The following is a 23484-nucleotide window of genomic DNA, read 5'->3' as shown; positions in this document are numbered from 1 at the left end:
TTTGCTCTGTATATGCATACAGCCAACTGTTGAGCTGAAATGAAGGTAGATCTGTCTGATATGCCATTTCGTCTCTGCAGACAAAATGGCCAAAGTAGTATTAGCCTTTTCTAGCCCCTTTCCTGCTGCTTCATTAGCTCTTAATTTTTCTCTCTAGCTAGCAGCAGAACGAAGATCTCCATTTGTTCCTGTGAACTAACATCAGCTGCAGGAGCATTGCACACCTCAATGTTAACAGATAAAAGAGGAATGACTAAACCCAAAATTTCATAGCTATATTTTATTTTATGGTTTGGACATGATCTAAAACATCTGGCTGACTTGAAGTGATAAACTGGCAAAAGCTTATGGCATTAGTGAGACCTGGCACACTACTGATCCAAATCTCCATCTTTTGAGCTTTCACATTATTTAAGATTTTGGGGGTTCTGGTAAAATTTGTTTTATATTTTTCAATTAGACAGGCCAGCAGAGAGCTAGTCAGAGATGGGAGATAACTTTACCATCAAAACTTCATAGAAAAATACTTCTAATAATAGACTTTTAAAATGAGAATTTTTCCAGTCCCAAAATAGTCTTTCTGGTTTAGCACCTCATTTTAGTCTGACAGCCTGTCATATTTTACTGCCTTCATACTGCTTCCAAGAATGCAAAGAGCTGTTTGGATGTCATGTAGGTGAAGTTAGTTTGTTCTCCTTTAAAGCGAATGTACAAGAATAATGCAGTATAAACACGGTTCAAAGTCAAGGGAAGGATACTCATTAGCAACTGTGGGCTTTGCATCCTTAGAGAACAGCAAGTTCGACACTGACTGCGTGCTTCATGCTGAAGATGTATCTTTTTTTGTTTGAACAAACAGATGAGAAAAATGTCACAGGGAGAGCTTTTTTATCCAAATTTTTTTCAAGGCACATATTGTCTGCATTGCAGAGTAGCTCCTGGAGCTGCCTATACATAAGCACAACTCCACTTGCCCCCGGCTGAGGGATGAGACCAGGAGGGGCTGTGGGGCTGCTGCTGCCTCAGGAGAGGCCAGGGGAAGCCAGAGACAGTGGGGCAGACTGGAGACCGTCAAGTTAGGGGTGCCTCTGATGGCAAAGGCAATGCAGATAGCAGTTGCCACTGTAAGAAATCTCACCTCAACTGTAAATGCTGCCCCATGCAGGACTGACCCCGGCTGCTCCTCCTCCCCACACCTCCATGGCTGCCTTCACTGCCTTCCTTTGCCTGCACTCAGACCCACCCTAAGTGATACCTCCAAATATTTTTTTACTGTTATTTTAAGCACTGTGGCTATTTATCTGTATTTATCTGTAGTTATGTTCCTGAAACATAAATCTTGTTAGATGTACCTGTCTGTGAAGTTTATAGATGTTTACTTAGTTCTCACTGCAAAACTAAGTGCAGCACCAGATATTTACTGTCTTGGTTTCTTAAATGGCTCACATTGCTGTAGTACCTAGCTACTTCCCAGTCTTCACCCTGTGTATATTAACACCATCCCTGCAAGTCAGGATCCCTCTACTTGAACCTTTCAAAACACTTTTTTTCCCTAAACAGTCACTATGGGCATCAGTCCTACACAGTTCAGTGCACAGGCAATCTGCCCCACAGAAGCCAAGAGGCACTGATGGGACTCATGAGCTCCCTAACATAGAGCAGGCTTTTATTCCTTACTTGTTAAGATGCTCGCTGCAGTCTTTACAATTAAATGAAAGAGGCTGTTACGAAAGGATTGATGACCAATCTTTCATAAACTAGGTTCAGGGAGACTTTACCACCTGTTGCTCACATGGAGCAGCACAATCATACTAATTCAAATAACAAGTAAATGCACCTGCTTTTAACATGTGCCACTTGCTGTTTTCCAGAGTGAAGACTCAGATGAAGAAGACCTCTGTGCTATCAGTAATAAATGGACTTTCCAAAGAACCAGCAGACGATGGTCGCGGGTGGACGACATTGATGCTTTGCTTCACCGATCAGATAGACATGGATCTTCTGGGGACATTAAAATGAAAAATACAACAAGCAGCGAGAGCGTCCTTACAGATCTGAGTGAACCTGAGGTCTCATCTATTCACAGCGAGAGCAGTGGGGGAAGTGACAACAGGAGTCAATCTGGCATCAGCAGCGCTGCCAGGGAGACCTGCGACTGCTCTGGCCAGCATGATGTAGAAAGCACACTGCTGCAAGACTCCACTGCAATAAACACCGCCCTGTCCCCGAAGGACAACCTGAAGAATGAGAAACCAACACGAACCAAAGCAAAAACCTTTCTAAAACGCATGGAGACACTAAAAGCAAAAGGTGTGCATGGAAAACTAAAAGGCTCGGGAAGAACGGGTCCTTTAGAGATAAGTGGACCTGTTCTCCAGTATGAGCCGAAATCCTTGAAAGACATGCACTGTGTACAGATAGTCAATGGTGATCTCCAGAACTTAGGACAAGATTCAGTCAAAAGAGGACTTTCCTTTTCTGCCAAATCCAGCAGTGACAGCAGCCAGTCCGAAAACAGCAGCAGTGGGGTGAGCACACCGTGTTTGAAGGAACGCAAATGCCATGAAGCAAACAAGAGAGGTGGGATGTACCTGGAAGACCTAGATGTTCTGGAAGGAACGGCCTTACGGCAAGTGGTGGACCAAAACCGCAAAAATGAATTTCATTCCCAAGAGAACTTGGTTGTGCATATTCCCAAGGATCATAAACCAGGGACCTTCCCTAAGGCACTTTCTATTGAAAGCCTCTCGCCTACAGACAACAGTAACAGTGTGAACTGGAGGACAGGCAGCATCTCTTTGGGAAAGCAGAACTGCTCTACTCCAAAAGAGTCCGGATTGATGGCTTGCTGTCCTAAAGAGAGCAGAATTAGTATTTATGACAATGTGCCAGGTTCCCACTTGTATGCTAGTACTGGAGACCTCCTGGACTTAGAGAAAGATGTCCTTTTTCCTCATTTAGATGACATTTTGCAACATGTCAATGGACTCCAGGAGGTGGTAGATGGCTGGTCAAAGAATGTGTTGCCAGGTCTGCCAGTTGATGATGTGTCGGTCAGGGAATCTCCGTTGTTGCCTTTCCAGTCGCCCACACAGATCACACTTGATTTTGAAGGAAACTCTGTCTCTGATGGCCGGACCACACCAAGTGACATGGATAGAGATGGAACATCCCTCAATGAATCCGAAGCCACTGGCGTTAGGGACAGGAGAGACTCTGGGGTGGGAGCATCGCTCACAAGGCCAAGCAGGTAGGTAGCGAAATTTTGTATACAAATCCATAGACTGTGAAATACGATATAAAGAAGCAGAGGCTCTCAGCCTGGGAGGCAGAAGGTGCAGGGTACCATTACAGTTGTACTCATCCTGTATGGGGATGAGGACTTCCCAGGGAAGGGTGGGCTTTGGGATAAGAGACATCCTGCTATGGAAATTCTTATGTGGAATCAACAGAAAATTGGTTTAATAGAGCAAACTAAGGCATTTTTTTCTTTCTTGATCCATTGATTACATAGTAGGACCCTGTATATGTTGTGGGATGTATTTTCAGTTTGTCTTCTAAGTTATGCACCCCAGAATTTATGCATCCATAGCCTTGTGCACTTCTTTTATGCACTGGTCTGCTTTAAAAATGTGTCCCTTTTTGTGCTCAAAGCCCATTTCCCTACCCTGCCTCAGTCCCTTATGTGACGGGGTGAAATGATGGTATACAATTAACTTCTTAATAAAAGTAAAAAGCAGGATTTTGTTAATAGTTTGCAGACCTGTTTTAAGTCAGAGGGATGAGTTCCCTCTGTTGAGCCAAGGGAGCACAGTCCTGGGTAAAGGCCTTTGTGGATCCATACTGCTGTGTGGGGTAGCTTTGTACGTGCAAAAGCAGTGAGAAAATACCTGGTATTTTCTGATCTGCCGTCAGTCTTGTCACGTCCTCACAGAGGATTCTGCTGTGCCATGGTTTACGGCTGCCCGTGCTTGCTCACCACCATCACAAGCAAGTGAACTCGAGGAAACTACTGAGTAAATAAGCAGTGCCAAAGTTTTTAGGATTTGAGCCAGAGCTCATGTTTAGCAAACAAGAAACTGAAATGGGGTTTTTTTTCCAATGTATCCAGTATATAGAGAAAGTGCATTGGAGTAAAGAGAAGATGTAAGTGGCTCAATAGCTTGGTGGTTACAGCTCTTGCCAAGGAGACACAAGGTTCAATCCCTTCTCAAAAAAATCCTTCAGTATTTAATTATAAAGATATTTGGAGAACCTCATCTCCAAATACCTTGGTGGTCAGGCCGGTCCCCTGGGAGGTGAGGGACCAGGCACCAAATTCCGGTTCTGAGTCAGGGAGAGAACATTTGAATCTGGATCTCCCACATCCTGTTGGAAACGTGTGGGCTAAAGGGCATAGCAGGCAGCACTGCTTCCCTGAGTACATGGACAGGACCCACACCCACCTGTGAACTTAACATTAAAAAAATCAAAGCTTGGGCATTTCCAAAATTAAAGATATTGAGCAAATTGTTTTATTTGCCTCCAAGCTTCTTTTTCTTTCAGCTGACACACCATGAGCCATAACATGTGTGTGTGTATGTTGATGTATATTTTGTATATTGCCCAGCACTATCTCACAGTTTTCTGAGTTTTCTATTGTTTCTTTTGCTAAAGGCGATTACGATGGCATAGTTTCCAAATCTCTCATCGCCTGAGCCACTCCATCGCATCACTTCACATCAGCAATCAGTCAGCAGCCCAACTGAATCTACTGCAAAAATTCTCTCTGCTTCGTCTTACTGCCATCATGGAAAAGTACTCCATGTCAAACAAACATGGCTGGACCTGGTGAGTACCATTGATAACTGGAAGGGAGACTTTTTTAGGAGAAACTGTTTTCTTCTAATTCTGCTATTCTGCTAGTAAATTCAGTAAATGCAATTAGGAGGAACAATTGACTTCAACTGTAGAATTTGAAACTGTCCCCTTTAATCCATTGCTGCCTAGGGACTGAGTGGCAAAGTCAGAAATAGATCCTGGAGATCTGACTTAATTCCTGTGCTCTAACAGAGACAACCCCGGCCTCTCTAACAACACTCCAGTTCCAGAAAAATAAATAGGAGTAGGAGACAGTGATTAAAAGTAGGAAATATTTACAGCAAGTCTTCCCCAGAATTCATTTTGTGATTCAAAAAGAAACAGCTGCTGCTGGTACTTTATGTATTCAATATTGGTTTGTTTATGCTTTAAAAGGAGGGTTAGAACTGTTACAGGACTTTTCTCTGCAGATCAAAAGATGTAAGCTTTAGCCTAGTCCTGGACTTGCGTTAGAGGGAGCTTGGAGCCGTAGCAGCTGTAACAGTTACCTGGTCACTCAGAGAGTGGAGTGAAGGGCAGATGGGCATGAATGCTGGCGATGTGGCTCCTTCTGTAGCAACGGGCTACAGAAATCTGCATGTTTAATAGTATACAAACCCTGATGGGCCACACAGACCGAAGCACACTGCAATGGAAATGGACCTAGATAAGAGATTATAAGTATCTGAGAAATAATCAAAAGGATAACAGAAACTTTCCCTAATACACAGAGATGACAAATCAAAAAATAATATGACTTGATATTTGCGTTGTGATTTCCATGTTCAAAGCACTTCACTAAAATCCCCCTACATTCAGCTGTGAGCTAGATAAGACAGGTTTTCCTTTAGAAATGGAAAAATAGATACAAGGGGCTACCTGTGAGATTCACATCACTGGCGTCAGCCACTCTGAAAAGTTGTAAGTCTAATCTGAGCAAGTCAGGTCGGCTGTCTGTGGTCAGTGGAAAAAGACAGGCAATTCCAAAGGCAGCTCATTCTATCCAAGGCTCAGGGTGTGGGTCACCCTCCAGAGGTGCCTCGCTCCACAGTTTGTGTAGAGGCAGCCTGGACTGCTAACTCTTTCTAAATCTCTGTTAGAGAGCTAAAATTCAATAAGATGAACCCCCAGATCGTTGTTTTCCTTTGGTGCAGCTCCCTGCGGCTAGCTGACAAAGTCTGTACTGAAATGAATCTCACCTTAACCAACTCCAAATAAGAAGAATAGATTACAGTAAATTCTAGATCCTGCTGTTTGTACAGAGGTTTTCCCTCCTGACAAATATTTCTTCAGTTTGTATAATCAGTCTCTAAGGATTTATAAGAGTGGGACATTAAATAGCTGTAAAGTTCTATGCTGTACTCCTTCAGTAGGTCATTTAATCCAAGTTTTATCTCCTTCCCACACAGATGAGAAAAATCTTTGTCACATTCAGGTCATATTCATCCTTTTTTTTTTTTTTTTTTAATTCCACTGCAGTCATGACTCCCACAAAGGGAATCCAGTTTGTTCTTGTTTTCACCCTCATTTTTGGAAGAAAGCAAGCTCACCAGCTTCACTTACATTACTCAACTAGAATAAATCATGTAACACCAGGGATGAATATGGCACATAGGGACTTCCCACCATCATTTATTACTGTAAATTGTTAGTCAATAGAAATGCTAAATCCAGTAACTGGTAGTATAAAAATCATTCAGCATGTTAGAGGACTGAACCTCCTTTTCTCTCAGATACCCTCTCCACTATGCTTTGCTGTGCCATTCCTTTGAGTCCCTAATGGATGCTTTGAACCATGTTGGCCTCAGCTGGATTACAACTGCATAGCAAAAGTTTTTTGTTAGAACAGATTGTTATGCTGTATCTTAGAGCCAGAGGCCATCTACTTATAAAAGTTGTCAAGAAATCCATCAGTTATACAGCTTGTAAAGTGTCCGTGTATTGTGCATTAAACATTTTTTCACCATCTTCATAAAAAAGGAGGTGACCCCAGTTACCAATTTCTACCAGCAGTGTTACTTAGAGAGACTGTGTAAATACTCTGGTATTTTCATGCAGCCTCTTCATGTTAATTTTCAGGTCTGTGCCAAAATTCATGAAGAGGATGAAAGTCCCTGACTACAAGGACAAGAACGTCTTTGGCGTGCCTCTGATAGTTCACGTCCAGAGAACAGGACAGCCTCTTCCCCAGAGCATACAGCAAGCGCTACGCTACTTACGGAGCAACTGTCTAGATCAGGTATGAACTTTACTCGAGGGACTCAGTTGGTTTTTTCTGAAAAGACACCCTGAGCAAGCAATGGTGAACCTTTTTGTACTTAGTACCAGAATTATTTGAAGATTGTTATATCTCATGTTGGGCCCAGATCTCCTCTTGTGACTTGACACCTGGTGCCAATACTAATGGTTTGCCATTTTGAGATTTGTATCCAGCTAATCTGTTGAATTCTTGTAGCTAATCAGTCCTGCTGATTTGTACACAATAGCCTGTCTCAAGGAATGACGAGATCTTTGTGTCTGTTGAATCAGAGCTCAGGACTCCCCGCTTCTGCCTGTATCTGCACTGCTTATGCTTGACTGTTGCCACTGAGGGTTAACTGCATTCACCATTTCACAAGATATGGTACAAAAGGTTTTATTTACTTAGCAAAGAAAGAAAAAGCCAAGAATAGAGAGCAAACTCAGCAAAATATTCAAAGTATTCTGTTGACAGAGTCAGATATATCCAGATAGAGTTAGGTCAGCAGATGTTCAATGCCAAAGCCATTACGGTACGTTTCCCTTTATAATGTTCTTAGCTTCAGCAAGCCAGCTGGGAGACCCTCATGCTCAAAGTATTTCAGACTTTTTCATTCCCTTTAGCTACAGAGCAGGGACATACCAATCATATTTTTACTGTTCTTCCCCTAAGGATGAGGATATGCATTTTTATGAACATAGGACTGGGAGAAACCCCCCGGCTGATTGAGTTCAGTCCTCTACTATTATTGACCTCATGTCATATGACCTCTTCCATAACTGCTTTTAGATAGTTGTAAGTTCAAAAGGAGCAACCAGCATTTTACTCCACTGACTTTGCTGCTTTCCTAGCTCTGAGCACACAAAAAGGGTGGAAGTGGTCAGTTCTGAATCTTTCCATTTTCTGATCACCATTCTGGTTGCTGTTCAGGTTGTTTTGTTGGGTGACAGTCATCTTCCCCAAAATGGAAGTCTAAAAATTAAATTCCTAGCTGTGAATCACAGCCATTTCCCTTTACAGCCAGTGGGGAGACACAGGCCCTTCCCATCCTTTCTCTCTGCTGACTGCAAAGAGATCCTGTAGTGGGCAGACCTTGATATCTAATTCCTGGGTGTCAAAAGTGAGGTGAGACAAGTTCTGCCTACCACATATAGTACAGGAGTTGAGGGGTGGAAGGAATAGCATGTTGGAAATGTATTAATAGGGGATGAAAGGGGAAGATGCATAGAGACAACTGGAAGCAATATAGTCAGTAGCTGACATGCCTGGTAATCGCTGTGGTAATCTGGGTTTGTGTACTGAGTGGGGAAACCCCGTGTAGGAAGAAAAGTGATGCAGCAAGCCTGGAATCGGTGATGGGATTGGGGGAGGAGACAGTTGCCCAAGTATGAGGAATGGGAGATGTGGGGGTAGGGGTGGGCTTGTCAGCTAGTGGCAGAGCAATAGTAAGAGAGAGAAAAGAGAGGGGGGATAAATGGGGGAGAAAGTAAAAGAGAGGGTAAAACCAAAGAGAAAGAAAAATTTCTTGAGAGATCTGAGGCAGTCAAAAGGAGTGTCCATGGGCAGTCTCAGACAAATATCTGCTCTGAGAGGAGGGGTTTAGTTGCTGGGAAGCATCAGAGCTACATGAAGGGCCATTTCAACTCGGCTTCAGTTTCCACTCAGAGTGGAATTGGGAAAATATGGAATAGAAAATGAAGGAGGAGAAGTACAGATTGGGACTATTTAAAATATCTTTCCAGCAAAAACCTTTCTAGGCCAAAACCCTCCAGGCAATTCAGCTTCTCTGCTTTACAGTCACTCCCTTTGTTCCCATTTAATTCAAAGTCTCCTAATGCCCGGCCAGAGGTCTGAGCAGCCTCCAGTCTCTCCCAGCATCTTGCTTACGTGTCTCTGCCGTGCTCTGCAGAAGGCAGTCTAGAGTCCTGAACTGGCATCAGAGCTTCTACTGCATGCACTCGGTAAAGTTGAGGTTGCTCTAAATTACTGTAAGGTCTGGCTCCTGGCACTGGAATGTCTAAGATGGTATGAGGAGCCTCACCATTATTTGTGGGATATATTATTCAGTTTCAACCTGTGAAATAGAAACTGCTTCGCCTTTGCAGGGCAGATGATCCCCAGCATGAGGATAATAAAGAGATTGGGCCGGACTAACCTCTGTAAATCACTGGATTTATAGTCCCATTTTATTTGCAGAATGAGTCTGTATATTGCAGAACAGAGCCTAAAACATCTTGTTCTATCAAGTGAAGAACGGTCCTCTTTTGACTAATTATGATTTTTTCCAAGAAAAAGGGAAATAGGAATTTGGATAAATATCATTAAAAAAAAACAGAGATCAAGAGTAGCAGAATGATGTGCAGCAGGAGATTGCGCGGGTGAGATTTGATGTCTGACCTTTCAAATCAGACTTAGCTGGAAGTTTTTAAACGTCCTTTATAGCAGCAAGGACACTTTCCATCAAAAGCAGAGAACTGAGCCTCTGCTCTCACATTTATCTACCACATGACAAAACTGTACTTTTTTGATAGAATTAGCATGCGTCCTTCTGCATCTTCAGCACACACATCTTTCCTTCTAAGAGGAAAAGGGATTTAAAAAGAAGAAGAGAAAGGGAAAGGGAAGACCAGATGAAAAGAGCCAGATGCTCTTTCTTGTATTCTCTTGTCAGAACAGAGCAGAGCTTCACCTGTGAACAGAAACACAGTGCACTGGGACGTACACAGGGCACACTCCAGTTCTTGACTTCCTACACATAAATATAGCACACGAGCAATGCTAAATTCATCAATAAGAAGACATAGCAGACGAGATGCTCACAGCCAGTCTGGTGTAGCAGTTCATCTCCATATAAATAAATACATCCCCTCACAGAGCTTCATAGTATGTAATTAGTGTCATTAATGTGCGAGTTAACACAAGTCCTAAATATCATATTCCTGAGCATGGGAAGTGTTCTAGGGAGAGGAGGGACCTACATGAACTCTGTGCTGGCAGAAGTGAGGGGAGGAAGGCCAAAAGGCATTATTTCCTTGCCTTTACACATTTTTGTTGGTGGACTATGCCATGCAGAAAGCTGAAGAGATCACCAGCAAGACAGCAAGCATGGAGGAACAGAAGTCTGTAACTCCAAACCTGAAATGCAGCATTTTCATACGTCTTTCTCAATATTTCACCTTTTCCCCTGCAAAACTGAAGGAAAACAGTGCTAACACTTCCCAAATGAAACACTGTAAACTCACTTGGGAATAAATAATGTGGTTGAGGCTCAGGAATTCACCCTGGGGGAATTCCACTGGCGAGAAGGACGTAAAAGGGCAGCACTGCTGTGAAGGCATCATTTGAAGAATTACCGCTTCCTTTAGAATAGAAAGCTAACAGGATAAAAATGTATCTTAGTGACACTGCACGAGTAATCCCTCCCTGGCCCCCACTTTCGAACTGGGGTTTTCAGTGGGATTTGGGGGAACTGTTGGAAGCAGAGAGCAGGAAGAGAAAAAAACAGATTTGGTCTTGATTTTAAAGCTCTGCCAGGATGTACTAATCTTTTGCCACAGCATTTATTACTTAGCTGAGCATAATATTTTCTTGTTAGTCTTCAAAATATATACCCAAATAAACACGAGGAACCAGATTCTCAGCTGGAGTAAATCAACAGACAGTCACCCAAGCCAAGCAAGGCACTGCTGATTTATATCAGCTGAGCATCTTGCTTAAACTCTTCAATCAGCAGGGAAGCCACATGCACTCTGAACTCTCCCTCTAGGATGGGATACAAAGCAGCAGCGTTATTAACTCTTGCCATCCTGCTGTGAGAGCATGCGCTTGCCTACAAGACCGTGGGCAAGTCATGACTATCACATTTGCACATGTTTGTCTTGTTCTTGCCTAGAGTAAAATAAGCAACCCAAGCTTTGGTCATGATCTAAGTTCCTTGTAATAGATTTTATATATTTTTATATATATATATATATATTCTTTAAGTAACTTTTTTTTTAAACTCAATTCAACATGGTGCTTTTCCAGGTGGGTCTGTTTCGAAAATCTGGAGTGAAATCCCGAATCCAGGCCCTACGTCAGATGAATGAGAGCTCCCCAGAAAATGTCAGCTATGAAGACCAGTCGGCATATGATGTGGCAGACATGGTAAAGCAATTTTTCAGGGACTTGCCAGAACCTCTCCTCACGAGTAAGCTAGGAGAGACTTTTCTACACATCTACCAATGTAAGTTGCAATATTTTTATTATATATTATATAATAACATATTGTAAATAATTTTGGTATGTTAACACTGGGTGGGATTCTTTCTGCTCACTTTTGAGATGTATAAAAGAAGCTCTTTGCCCTCAAAATCTTTCACTGAGGGATTTTTAGAACTGCCTAAAGGTTTCAATGTCAAAATACTAGCAAATTTAATGGAAAGACAGTGTTCAAATCTTGAGCAGCTTTGAAAATATCAGCCTCAGAATCAGAAAGAAGCTAGGAGGACAGGCTGTCATGGACATAAAAAGCATGAAGACTCATGTTTTTGTCAGATTTCTTTAAACTGTGGGCCCATTTCATGAGACATCTCAATACAAGTGAGTCTTCTGGGCATGGAGAAGTGGTACTTGACCATGAGAACAGGAGCCTGTGCAGTCCCCTTCCTTCCTGTGACTTTTGATTATTTGCCTTTTCATTATAGTGAATAAAATGTACATGCAAACAACAAGCTGCCTTCATTTGCATCCTCAGCTTCTATGTAAAGATCTCACCGAGAAAGAAAAAAACCAGAGGATTTCTTCTTTTCATTTCAGTATAAGCAGTCTTCAGCAAAATCTGAGACTTAAATGCATCAGAATGATGAAAATCCCTGTAAGTCAGGAAATGACTGTGTATCTCTTCTCCAGACTGAGGGAGAAATAAACAATGAGGAAAACACTGAAAAGCCAGAGGAATTAGAGTTTTTCCTGACAATGTCCATTATGAAGGCCAGTCAGCCGGTGCTCTGGCAGATATAGAAAAGCATACCCAGCCAGCCTAAGCCAAAAAATTGGAAGCACTAAAGAGAAGTGTGTCTAGTCTTTTCACTTGCAGACATTTCAGCTGCCAAAACAATAGAAAGCCATTTTTAAACACTGCATAATCCCAGTGCTAAAGAATCTAAGTTACTTCTGTGCCTCCCTTTACTGTAAAAATCTGTCTGTGACGCATAGTCACTAATGTGTTTAACATCGCAGTGTCTGTAGTTGGTACAGAAATGCTGTGATCCTGCACATGAGAGACAGCATCACAAATAAATTTAGTGGATTTGGTCATACATGATGTCTTGGGACACAACTGAAGTGAAACTGTTGGTGCCTAGCCCTGGACCATCATTTCTCCCTCTTCTTTCCTGCCTACAAGTTGCAGGTCTTGCCTGCCTACGCACACATCAGTGAGCGTGTTCAGAAAAGCAACAGAAATTCTTGGTGTTAATGAACTGGCAATCACAATTGTTTCCATAGTGAAGTGGCCAAGGAGAAGATTATCCACTAGAAGGACATGTTCTACATGTCCTTGGAAACAACTTGCCTTTGAACTATTGCTTGATGAAAATTGGGAATGTCCTGTCTTGCCACAGGAGAGACTGCAAGTAAACTACCCCCTTGCCAAAGGAAGAGAGACATGGCAGATCTCAATGTCATCAGTGTTATTAGGTCTGTAGCCAGAAGGAATCCCCATCTCCAAGTTGGGAGCCTGGCATTAGGATTCACAACAGCCAAAAGGCTGAACAGTGAAACATTGCTACCAGCCAAAAAAAAAAAAAGCTGTAAAAAGGCTGACTCTGTAACCCTGCACAGTACTGCACTGGGAGTCTGAAGAGGTCTTCTTTACACTGATGGGAGGGGGAAAAAACGTGCTAGGAAAGATTTTCTTGAACTGCACCAGTACTGTAAAGCATTTCAGAAAGACTTGAGGATGAGTCTGTTTAAACCAAGGTGGAAACGGGAAAAGATGGGCTCTGTAGGCACTGGAGACCAATGTTTAGATTAAGAATGAGTAGCAGTGGGTTTTTTTCCATGTGACCAACGACAAATATATTTTTCTGTCTTAGACAGTACTGACAAAACTCCTTTCACAGAAAGAAAAATGTTGCAAATTGCTGGGATACCAATTGTATTTCATAATGTCTGCAGTTAAATAAATCTGTAGCTGGGAGTTTTTCTTCCCCTTCATCCTGTTTAACAAATTATTAATGTGAAGTTAGGAAGGATGTTTCCTCTCTTAGTGTATTGGCAAGGGATTTCTGATTTTCTAGGACTCACTGAAGATCTTTTTCATATATCCAGGACCTTTTTCAAATATCCAGAATGGCTTGGTTTGCTGTAACGCAGAGGATTGGAGATGAGATGATTAGTGTAGTAGTCTATATGGCATAGCATTGATGAAACTTTCTCCATTTCCCTAAAACTCAGTTGCCTAATGTTTGCCTGTGACTTGAAGGGCTGGCCGGTCGTCTTCTCTATGAACTGTCTTCCCAGGAGACAAAAGAAACCTGAAAAATACCATTTAAAGATATGAGTACTGAGTACTACTCTCCCTTCATAAACTTTAAATGAAGTTCAGTCTCTTTCTTGGGCAAGAGCCTTTCAAACAAGCAGAGAAATGTCATACACTGGCTAGGTGAGCTGTGCTTGGTGGAGGAGCAAATACCACAGCCCTCCAACAACCCAGAAAGCCATTCCCAGAGTGTGAATGCCTGTGCTAACTCTGTCTTTTTCCTGGCTCCTTATCTCATCTCACAATTGACCCCCTTGCTTTTCCTCAGATGTCCCCAAGGAGCAGCGGCTGCAGGCGGTGCAGGCAGCCATCATGCTGATGTCTGATGAGAACCGGGAGGTTTTGCAGACTCTGCTGTGCTTCCTGAGCGACGTCACCTCCGTGGAGGAGAATCAGATGACTCCTATGAACATAGCTGTTTGTCTGGCCCCTTCCCTCTTCCATCTCAATATAGTGAAGAAAGAAAGCTCACCGAGGTAAGTTTCTTCTCAACACTATAAATAGTCATATCCTTAACACAAAAAGATGCTTTCAGTGTTTCTAAAGGTATGCAGGATAAAATTTTCCAAAGCATCTTCTTTCCAGCACGTTACACAGGGCATGGCTTCAGTGAGAGGGGAAAGTCCATGCTGCAGAGCCAGAAGCTCACTTGTACATGCACAGAAGGTGTTTTCACAAGCCCAGCAGCATTTCTGCCTGTCTGTTGTGAATACGCAGTGCCTGCTTTCCATGCGAAATTTCAATGGGGCACTAGTAAGTTTTGCATAAGTAGTGTTGGCTTTTGTGAAGGGAAGGGGCCTGGTTTTCCTCTGGTTGAAGTCAAAGATTGACCGTGTTTTAAAGGATTTTAATATGTAGATTTTTCAGTGAGTATTTTTTTCACTCTGTATTTTCTGGCTACGTTCTGGCACTTTGAAAACTGAGTGTATTTCAGGCCACATTAAGATGGTGTGTAACATGGCGAGTGTAGACTAAACAGGGCATAGACCCTGCTAAACATTAGTGGTCCCAACTTGATATCCCTTCTGAGTTCCGCCCCCCATCTGGTTCAGAATACACTGAGATGCTTGGTCATGTGTGTGTATAACCAGCGTCTGAGCAAGTGCTTTAAGGAGTAACAACGTAAGCCACTGTACATCATGTCTGTCAGAAGTCCATTCCAAAATGTACAACCCCTAATGCAGGACATGCATAACCTTTCCTGCTTCTGCCTTTGGCTCGGCAGTATTTTAGGTAAACATTTTTCCTTTAAAAAAGGCCCAACAGTCTGAGCAATCTTTCTGATAAATAAAAACTAAAGATAGACTTTTGATCATCCTGCTGCTGTTTGCTTTCATATTAAAAAGATTCAGCTCTTTTTACCTGAAACACTGAATTCAATTACAGAGTAATACAGAAAAAATATGCAACAGGGAAGCCAGATCAGAAGGACCTCAGTGAAAACCTGGCAGCTACTCAGGGACTTGCTCACATGATAATGGAATGCAACAAACTTTTTGAGGTGAGTGAGAGTCTCAAACGGCATTATTCATGGCCACATAATGCAGCATCCTTTGAAGTATTTATGTTTATGCTTACATTTTCTGTCTTGTATTAGCTCAGAGATTGATGGTGCCTCACTTATTTGTAAGCTTGCTCCATCTAAAGTTTATTTATCTCATTTCTTTATGACTGTTCCCTTCTAGCATTCAAAGACGCAACTATTAAAAATGCAGGGTAATTACTCTGTGGCAGTTTTCAACCCAAATTACTGGATTAGGAAACTTTAGTCTAATTAAAATAAAAATCTGGTGTTTTAACTTTTCATATTATTATAATGCTTTTAGCACCTCAGTTAAAACTTATCCATCTCAAAAAGAAGAGCCGACACACTTTATTTCTGTGTGTCATGCAATAAAGTTAAAATTACATAGGGAGACACAGTCTCCCTGCATCTTTTGCTGCAGGTGGAGGAGAGATAATGCTCGTATTTCCCTTCCCCTGAAGCACAAGGCAACATTTCTGGGGGCTAGAGGAGTAACATAGGGGTATTGACATACAGTTGGTCAGTCTAATACAGTTCTGCGTGAGTGGTGCTATTCTGAGCCATGGACTGCTTCATTATACTACCTTGTTTTCTCATCTTGCGTAATAAGCAAAGACAGAAATAGGTATCCATTTTACAGATCATAGGCTCATTGCAATTGGATGCTGAATGGTCCATCAGCCATGGCCTTAACGAAACGTTCTCAGCAAGAGGTTTTCCTCATGTGTTTTCCCTCCCTTCTGTGGCACAGGTCCCGCAAGATATGATCACCCAGTCCCGAAAGTCCTATGTCGATGCAGAAGTGCATTCTCCCACCCTGGATGAGCTCGGAAAACAAGTGGATGAGGAAGGAGGGAACTATCAGATGTACCTGGAAAGTCTCATGCAGAATCTCCAGAAAGAAGCAAAAGAGAAATTCAAAGGATGGGTCACGTGTTCCAGTATAGAGAACACAGAACTCGCCTACAAAAAGGTAATTTGGGGAGATGTGGAAGAAGCAGTAAAGAAACCAAAGCAAAATACAGCCTAGCTATGGGACACCCTGACTTGTTACATGGCTAAATACATACCCTTCTGTCTGGTGAGGTACACTATTTTTTTAAAAGACTACTAAAAGCAGTTAAAAATGTAATATAATAATGATTCAAGTATGAGACAACAGGAAAAGGCACACAAAGCAAGTTAAGGTCTCCAAAATGGATAAGGTAAGTGATACAGCAAACAACACAACCAGAGAGCGAGCTGAGAGTTTAACAACAACCAATGTTACCTGGGTAAGCTCTTTGACTGGGGGACAGGTAAAGTTTCTGACCATCTCCTGTTGTTTGCCAGCAGTTTGGAGAACGTAGTCAGATCACAAGTTTTAAAATCCCTCTTCAGGCTGCCCGCTGCTTTACTTAGCCAGGCCAGCCATATGGCCAGATTTATGCCTGATCCTCTTGTCCTTGTTTCCAGTGGATTTTTGATATTTGCAACCTTTATCAAAATTTCTGAAGTTGTTCCAGGCTCCGTCACTTCTGCAGGGAAAGCCAGGCCACTGCAACCAGGAGAAGGGTGCTGCAGGGTCCCTGCAGACGGTGGGGTTCAGGGCTGCTGGAAGTGCAATGGCAAAACAGAGGTCTGCAAACCAGCAGCGGCTACTAAGAGGAGGGGATGGATTAGGGGTGGGTGGCATGAGTAAGGCAGGGGAAAGGCACTGGGAGGAGTGTGCGATCTGGGCAGTGAGGGGCCAGAAGCAGCATTACCCCTGTTTGGGAAAGGGCAAAGAAATCACAGTTACTTTGGTTTGTAGCCAGCTTCTGTGAGTGACCTTTCCAGGGAGGGACTGCAGGAGGCTGGGGAGGGAGTAACAGGGCTCAGGTGGGAGTAGAATATGGGAGAGGGGAAGGAGTGAATTGGGGCATGCACAGGTCTGGGGTGAAGGGCATTTGAGACTACAGGGGGAATTGGGAGCCCCTGAGGCTCTAGGGCACGAGGAGGGGGGAACTGAGAACTTTGGGGAGGAGGAATTATAACAACATAAAATAATTTAAGGTGGGAGTTGGGTTTCTGGGGACACAATCCTGGGTCTGTGGGAGGTGCTGGAGTTTCTGAAGCGCTAGCCCTGGTATGTGAGGATGCCAGGGTAGGGAGGGGTTAGAAAAGCAGGGCTTGCAAGATCCAGTGCTTACAGTTAACTTGTTTGCTGCCTGAAATATGACAGCCCTAAAACCATGCAGAAATGCTGTATGTGTGGAATTCAGGATATTCGTCTTTTACATAGCCTAGCACTTTCTGCTCCCCTTACTGCATGCTGTGGAGGTGTAACAAGTAACAGGAGCTGTGAGCTAGGAAGAGTTAGCAAGCAGTTTGTGCGTTCCTTCTTTGAAAGGCATTTTCCAAGTACTTCCCTTGTGGCTATTTCGAGGAACAAACATCTGTGTATCTGACACATAAGTGAATCGACATGTGTTGTGCTCTTCCACCAATTAACCAGGAGAGTTAATTGACCCTCAGTCCCAGCTAGTGCATCAGATTGCCCAGGGTGGTAGCTTTATTTCAGCCCAGGGTTTCGGTCTCTCCTTTCATCTGTTTTTACTTGTACACACACATATTCTTCATTACAATTAGGATGCTTGGGGTTGAAAAAGTGTCTGTCACACCAGAAATAATACAGCAACTCCACTGGCATATGGGAACTGGCCCAGAAATCCAGGGGTATGAAAGCAGAAGTAACGTATTGCTTCAGTTTGCCATCCAGGGCTAGTATGCATATGTTTTCGCACACAGAAGAGCACCAGCAATAGCAATAATAGTAATGCTTAGCAGGGAAATATGCATGCTCTTTAGCTAAAGCCAGATACCCATACCAAGATTCTGTCATCAGTTATCCTTGGCTGAACATACATGCATATAGATCATCGGGTTTTATGTTCTTTGTTACTTCACTCCAGGTTGGGGATGGGAACCCCCTAAGGCTTTGGAAAGCCTCGGTGGAAGTTGAAGCCCCCCCATCAGTTGTCCTGAACCGAGTACTGAGAGAACGTCACCTCTGGGACGAGGACTTCTTGCAGTGGAAAGTGGTCGAGAGCCTGGACAAGCAGACAGAAGTTTACCAGTATGTTTTGAACAGCATGGCTCCTCATCCCGTCCGAGATTTTGTTGTCCTAAGGTAAGCTAAGGGCAATTCTCCAGTACCTCTGCTTCCTGCCGTGCATACAAGGAAGATCTGGTCTTATCTCAGCCTTCGCATCTGTATAATTGTGGTTCGAGAACTCTACTTATGGGCAGCAGTGTTGATTTCTCAAACTGAATTAAAATTGTACACCTAGAGCATGCTGACCTTTTCTCTGATGTAATTTGAGCAGCACATACTCCCGAGGCCATAAATATCATTTCTTCCTTAGAACAGATGTCTGATAATAGCTGCTGTTCTCCCTTGGCTTTGTTTGTTGTCAAAACAGTGCAAATAGAACCCAATTGTTTTTTACACTACTTTTGCTGTTCTCTGGGGAATGTTTGATGTTTAAGAGCCAAATGTTTAGTAGAGAAGATAGTGGTGCTTTTAAGCTAAGGTTGTTATACGGTGTCTATATAAGTTGTTATTTTAGATTTGCAGTTGGAGTCTTTATAGACCAAGAAATGCTAACACATAAAAATCCGAGTGTGGAAATGAACAGAAAGAGGCAGTAAATATGTATTCTGACTGTCTTCCAGGGGATGACATCTCTCAAATAAATGTATAAGCAGTGTATCAATATTCTAAATTCAGTCCCAGTTCTGCCCTTGTCTATCTGCCTGTACAGAACAGACAAAATAAATTCCTCTTACTCACCTTCTGCCTTTGAAATCCTGGCCCTTTACTTACTAGGAGCTATTGTGGAGCTGCTGACATATTTCACTTACAGGGTCAGTCCTACACTTATTTATTTCGGGATGATTTTGTGCATTCCTGCTCTTGGTCTCTGCTTTCTTTGATTGAAATGATGTGCCAGAGAAATGCTAAGCAGTTTTGACAAAGGAAATAGTCCAGTGAGTCAGAATTGTATTAGAGGGACAAGGATTGAAGGAAAAAGATGAGCCCTGTAAAAAATAATTATAATAGTACATCCCTTCTATGGACTTCAGTATTCTCTTAGAGGATGATAACATGCAGATATTGTCAGTATAAGGGAAGAATTATTGGAACTCTTAGGGGAAGACTTGAAAAATATTTTCTGTAAGTTCTTTATAATGTGAAAACACCAGCTCTCCCATTACTCTATTTCCTTTGCCTTCCCACAGTATACTGGGCTAAATTAATTACTTTATAATTAATTTTCTTATATTATTGACTTAAACCAGTGATAAATTTGGCCCTCCACATAGCACCAAGACGATTGCCTGGGAGCGGTGAGGAGGTTTTGATGACTGTAATTCTGTCCTCTTATTTGCCACTTAGTTCACTATTAGGTTTCATGGTGTTTTATGTTCTTTAAAGACCTGCTGTGCAGTCACATCAGTTAAAGAAAAATCTTGCCATCGAGTTCTCATTCTTTTCACTAACCCAGGCAGAATGACCCCCAAGGACTGAAATACATATTATAAAACTGAATCCTGGTGGGTTTTTAAGGGCTGAAAACAGCCGTCAGGCAGATCTGTCAGATTCTGTTGTTTATCTGTCTTGATTTATATCATTAAGTCTAGAGCAAGGTTAGCCAGCGATATCGCAGTCAATTTGATACCTTATGATCGGTGGGAAGTGAACAGTGAAATTATAATTCACCTCTGGGGACATGAATTAATATATTTTAACGGACGGCGATTTCCCCCTTTTCAATCAAACTTTTGGCTGTGAAAGGATAAATTTAGTTGTGGTTTTTTTTTTTTTGGTTGGGTTTTTTTGTTTGGTTTTTTTTTTCCTCCTCTCCGATTTGACCGTCATAACAAGGGGATTAGGCTCCCTTGAGAAGACTCTAATGGTAAGGGGATAGGGGCGATGTTTCATATGCCTGGGATCTGATGCAGCTCTCAGCTGCTCTGCACAGGCATGACTTTTCATTAAAGATTCCTCAAGTGTTTAATGTTCGTTAAGTATCACAGCATCTCTGTGAGTTAGGTGTCATGTCTGTTTTTACTGCTGTAAGATATTTAGAGAAGTACAGAAACTGGCCTAAATCTGTATAACTGGGAACAGGAATCATAAATCTTCTGCAGTCTCTGGGACACAGTTTTCCACTTCACAAATGGCCCAAGTAAGTGCCGCGTAGTTACCAGGATGATACGGTCACATCTAAGCACTGTGCAGGCATTCACAGTAGATGGTTCAGCATTTCACAGTAGATCTGAAGTGTGATTTCCTACTCTCCGTGGGCTTCATCTGCCAAGATAGCTCATCATTTTTATTAATCCACAGACACATGTAAAACCTTCCGAGGTCGGTATCTGCCTGCGTTGTCTTGAATAACAGCTCAATTTCATGTAAGAAAAATGCAGAATGTTAAAATTATCTGCTGAAGTCCAAACTTCAACAGTCCTTGAAAGCAGCTTACCTGCTAAAACATGATCCTTCCCAAAGCAGCATAATCCCTGTCTCAGACAGTCCATGGCAAGAGGATGCACATTACACAGCACAGTGGGAATTTCTCATTTCTTCTCACAGCATAGGAAAGAGCATAGACCTATCCTGTGAGATTCAAGGCAGACGAGAAAGATGTGAGACACCACAATATGTAGAGAATGCTTACAGAACGTTAAGTATTAAAGTGTAGGTCTCCTGAACCTGGTGGAAAACTTCTGCAGCGTGTCAGAGAGGCTAGAAACTTGGGAGAGGGGGAAAAAATGAAATGACTGACAGACCTCAAAATAAAAATACATCTTAACAGGCCAGCCCAAAACCTGACTGCTTGTGAAAAGAAACACGTGGGTAATAAGAAACCTGTCATTGGCTAACTGACATATATGCTGACATGGTCATGAAATTTCACTGTTATATTACTTCCTCCCAGGTAACATTTACTCAGCAGTTGTGTAACAGTGGTGAGACAGAATGTGGTTCTATGGTCCAGAAAATGCCCCTTTCCTCCTGTAAGGGAACAGAACATGGAGCATAGATCCTGTTGGGAGAAGAGGTAGACGAGCACGTGATTATGTTAGCAGAGGCTGGACAAAGCTTGTTGGTTCTTGCTATGTGGTATTGGAAAAGAGGAGGACCTTTCCAAAAGACATCACTTTTTGGAGTGACAGTGAGGAGGAAGGAAGCAAACGGATAACCGGTGCCTTTGTGGGTGCCTGGTTGAACAGTCCTAGAATAGTTGGTGAGGATGTTGGTTCAAATGTTTGCTTGGTAGCAAACCAAAGCCTACTTGAAGAAAGGGAGCCTCAACTTCACTATCATTCCTAAAGGAGTAAACATGAAGTTTTAGCCTTTGGCTATTGCAACAAATAAACCATGTAAGACTCTACTTTGCCATTGCTATTTGGAGTATGTGGTGGCAAATGACCATCATGTAATTGCCACCAGCCACCTGAGGACACTTTCCTCAGCAGCTGCTGTGTGTCAGTGGATATAAGCAGCAGAACATCCTGGTAAAATGTGCTGCATTTATACTGATCATCACCAAGAGTATTGTACATTAATGTCATTGATTAAATAAATGCTTGTCATGAAAGGACACTTTTTTTTTTCATTCAGATGCCCTTGAAACCTGTTCTTGGAGTTTCAGCAGTCAGTGTGGGTAGTAGTGAGGATTTCTGCTGTGCTAAACTGTATTTGTTGTTCTGTAAATCTGCATGGGTGCAATCCAACATTTCAGCCTTTGTTCGATGGCTTGTGCTCACTTTATGTCCTTTCCAAAACTTCTGTCTATCTGCAAAAGGCTGTATCTTGCCCTGTAACACGATGGTTACAAAGTGCTCATGTGGAGAAGCAAAACTTCTCCACCTGGAGCCTGCAGCAACGTAGATGTGTGGCCCTTCCACATCGTAGTCAGACTCCCAACTGGGGTGGGGAGACAGCGGCAGCATCAGGTGGATATTGTCCTTCAGGAAAATAATGTACATAGCATCGATTGCAAGATCTTTCCCTGAGTCATTTCAGAAGGTGGGAGTTTTGGGGGTTGATGTGCGTCCTCGTGTACCAATGTATCCCCAAACCTCTGAGCAGTTCTTATCAAAATTATGGTACCCACCGTTAAAATTAATACATTTACAGGAGGGAATCTAGCTCTAAAATCTGAGCTTGGTAAGTTTCTGTGGCCTGTTTTGAGCAATAGTGACAACAAACTTGGAACACAAAACCCCTCCAGGGACTCCTAGGACAGTCCAGTGGCATTGCAGGCAACAAAGATAGGCAGACAAGCAAACTGTGACTTTAATTCAGGTTCTTACTCGTGTGCCCAAAAGTTTCTTTACTAAAGTGATTCTACCTTGAATGTGCTGCTGCAGGACATGGAGGACTGATTTGCCAAAGGGGATGTGCATGCTGGTTGCCATCTCTGTGGAGCATGAAGAGGCTCCTCTAATGGGAGCTGTGCGAGCCGTCGTGATGGACTCTCAGTACTTGATAGAGCCATGTGGCTCCGGAAAAGCCAGGCTGACCCATATCTGCAGAATTGACCTAAAGTAAGTATCCCACCTGCAAAAAGCATATGTCCATTCAGCAGGGCAAAAACCTCCAGCTCAGGGAGGGAGGAGGTGCTGGGAACAGAGGACATGGTCAGTGTAGCTTTGCTGCTTTGGAGTCTTCCTGCAGTTTTTTTTCTATCCACCAAGCTCATTTCTCTGCTCAGCGTCTACCACTGTTATAATGTGATCATAGAAATAAAATCTGCTTATTTGATTACTGCAAGGGAGAACTTCAGAGTACATGCACAATGACAAGTTTTTGAAGTCCCCACCACCACCATGGGCAGTGGGGAGTAGGAAGCATGGCAAGCCCGTTCCTGCGGGGCATATTTCTTGAGTATTTGAGTTTCTCAATAATTGTCTTTCCATTTCTTCAGAGGACATTCCCCAGAGTGGTACAACAAAGGCTTTGGACATCTGTGTGCAGCAGAAGTTGCCAGGATCAGAAACTCATTTCAGCCTCTGATTGCTGAGGGACCAGAAACAAAAATCTGAGGAAGTGTTCCTGGGAACGTGTGAGTGTAAATCGGCGTCTGGCAGGGAACAGGAAGGCTGAAGGCAAAGATCTTATTTAAGCTACAGAAGTCTGACCAGACCTGGGCCTGTCCAAAGGTGAAACAGGAATTTTATAGGAAAGTTCTTTTATTCTGGAGACTTACCTCCCCCCGCCCCCCCCCCCCCCCTTCTGTATTAATTTCAATTATTGAAGTAAACATTTCTTCAGAGAGCTTTTATCATTATTACTTTTAAATCAGTCTATTGCCATTACTTGTG

At 42.7% G+C, this 23484-nt stretch overlaps 1 protein-coding gene across 3 annotated transcripts in view; it reads left to right on the top strand.

The window, feature by feature from the left end:
• The window catches only part of STARD13 (StAR related lipid transfer domain containing 13), a gene marked incomplete at its 5' end in the record, with an annotated part of 256335 nt that extends 232851 nt beyond the window's left edge, over positions 1 to 23484 (top strand). For all 3 annotated transcript variants that reach the window (XM_082304662.1, XM_082304664.1, XM_082304663.1), the window contains 10 exons: positions 1872 to 3250; positions 4657 to 4830; positions 6919 to 7078; positions 11105 to 11303; positions 13870 to 14077; positions 14988 to 15102; positions 15878 to 16099; positions 18060 to 18277; positions 22531 to 22707; positions 23088 to 23484. In XM_082304662.1, the coding sequence (XP_082160788.1) occupies positions 1872 to 3250; positions 4657 to 4830; positions 6919 to 7078; positions 11105 to 11303; positions 13870 to 14077; positions 14988 to 15102; positions 15878 to 16099; positions 18060 to 18277; positions 22531 to 22707; positions 23088 to 23205 (2970 nt within the window). In that variant the 3' untranslated portion in view covers positions 23206 to 23484. The remainder of the gene's footprint in view (positions 1 to 1871; positions 3251 to 4656; positions 4831 to 6918; positions 7079 to 11104; positions 11304 to 13869; positions 14078 to 14987; positions 15103 to 15877; positions 16100 to 18059; positions 18278 to 22530; positions 22708 to 23087) is intronic.

This window comes from Platalea leucorodia, assembly GCF_965183815.1.
Source record: "Platalea leucorodia genome assembly, chromosome: 2".
In the NCBI taxonomy this organism is placed as follows: Eukaryota; Metazoa; Chordata; class Aves; order Pelecaniformes; family Threskiornithidae; genus Platalea; species Platalea leucorodia.
This window is presented reverse-complemented; position numbering and strand designations above follow the sequence as displayed.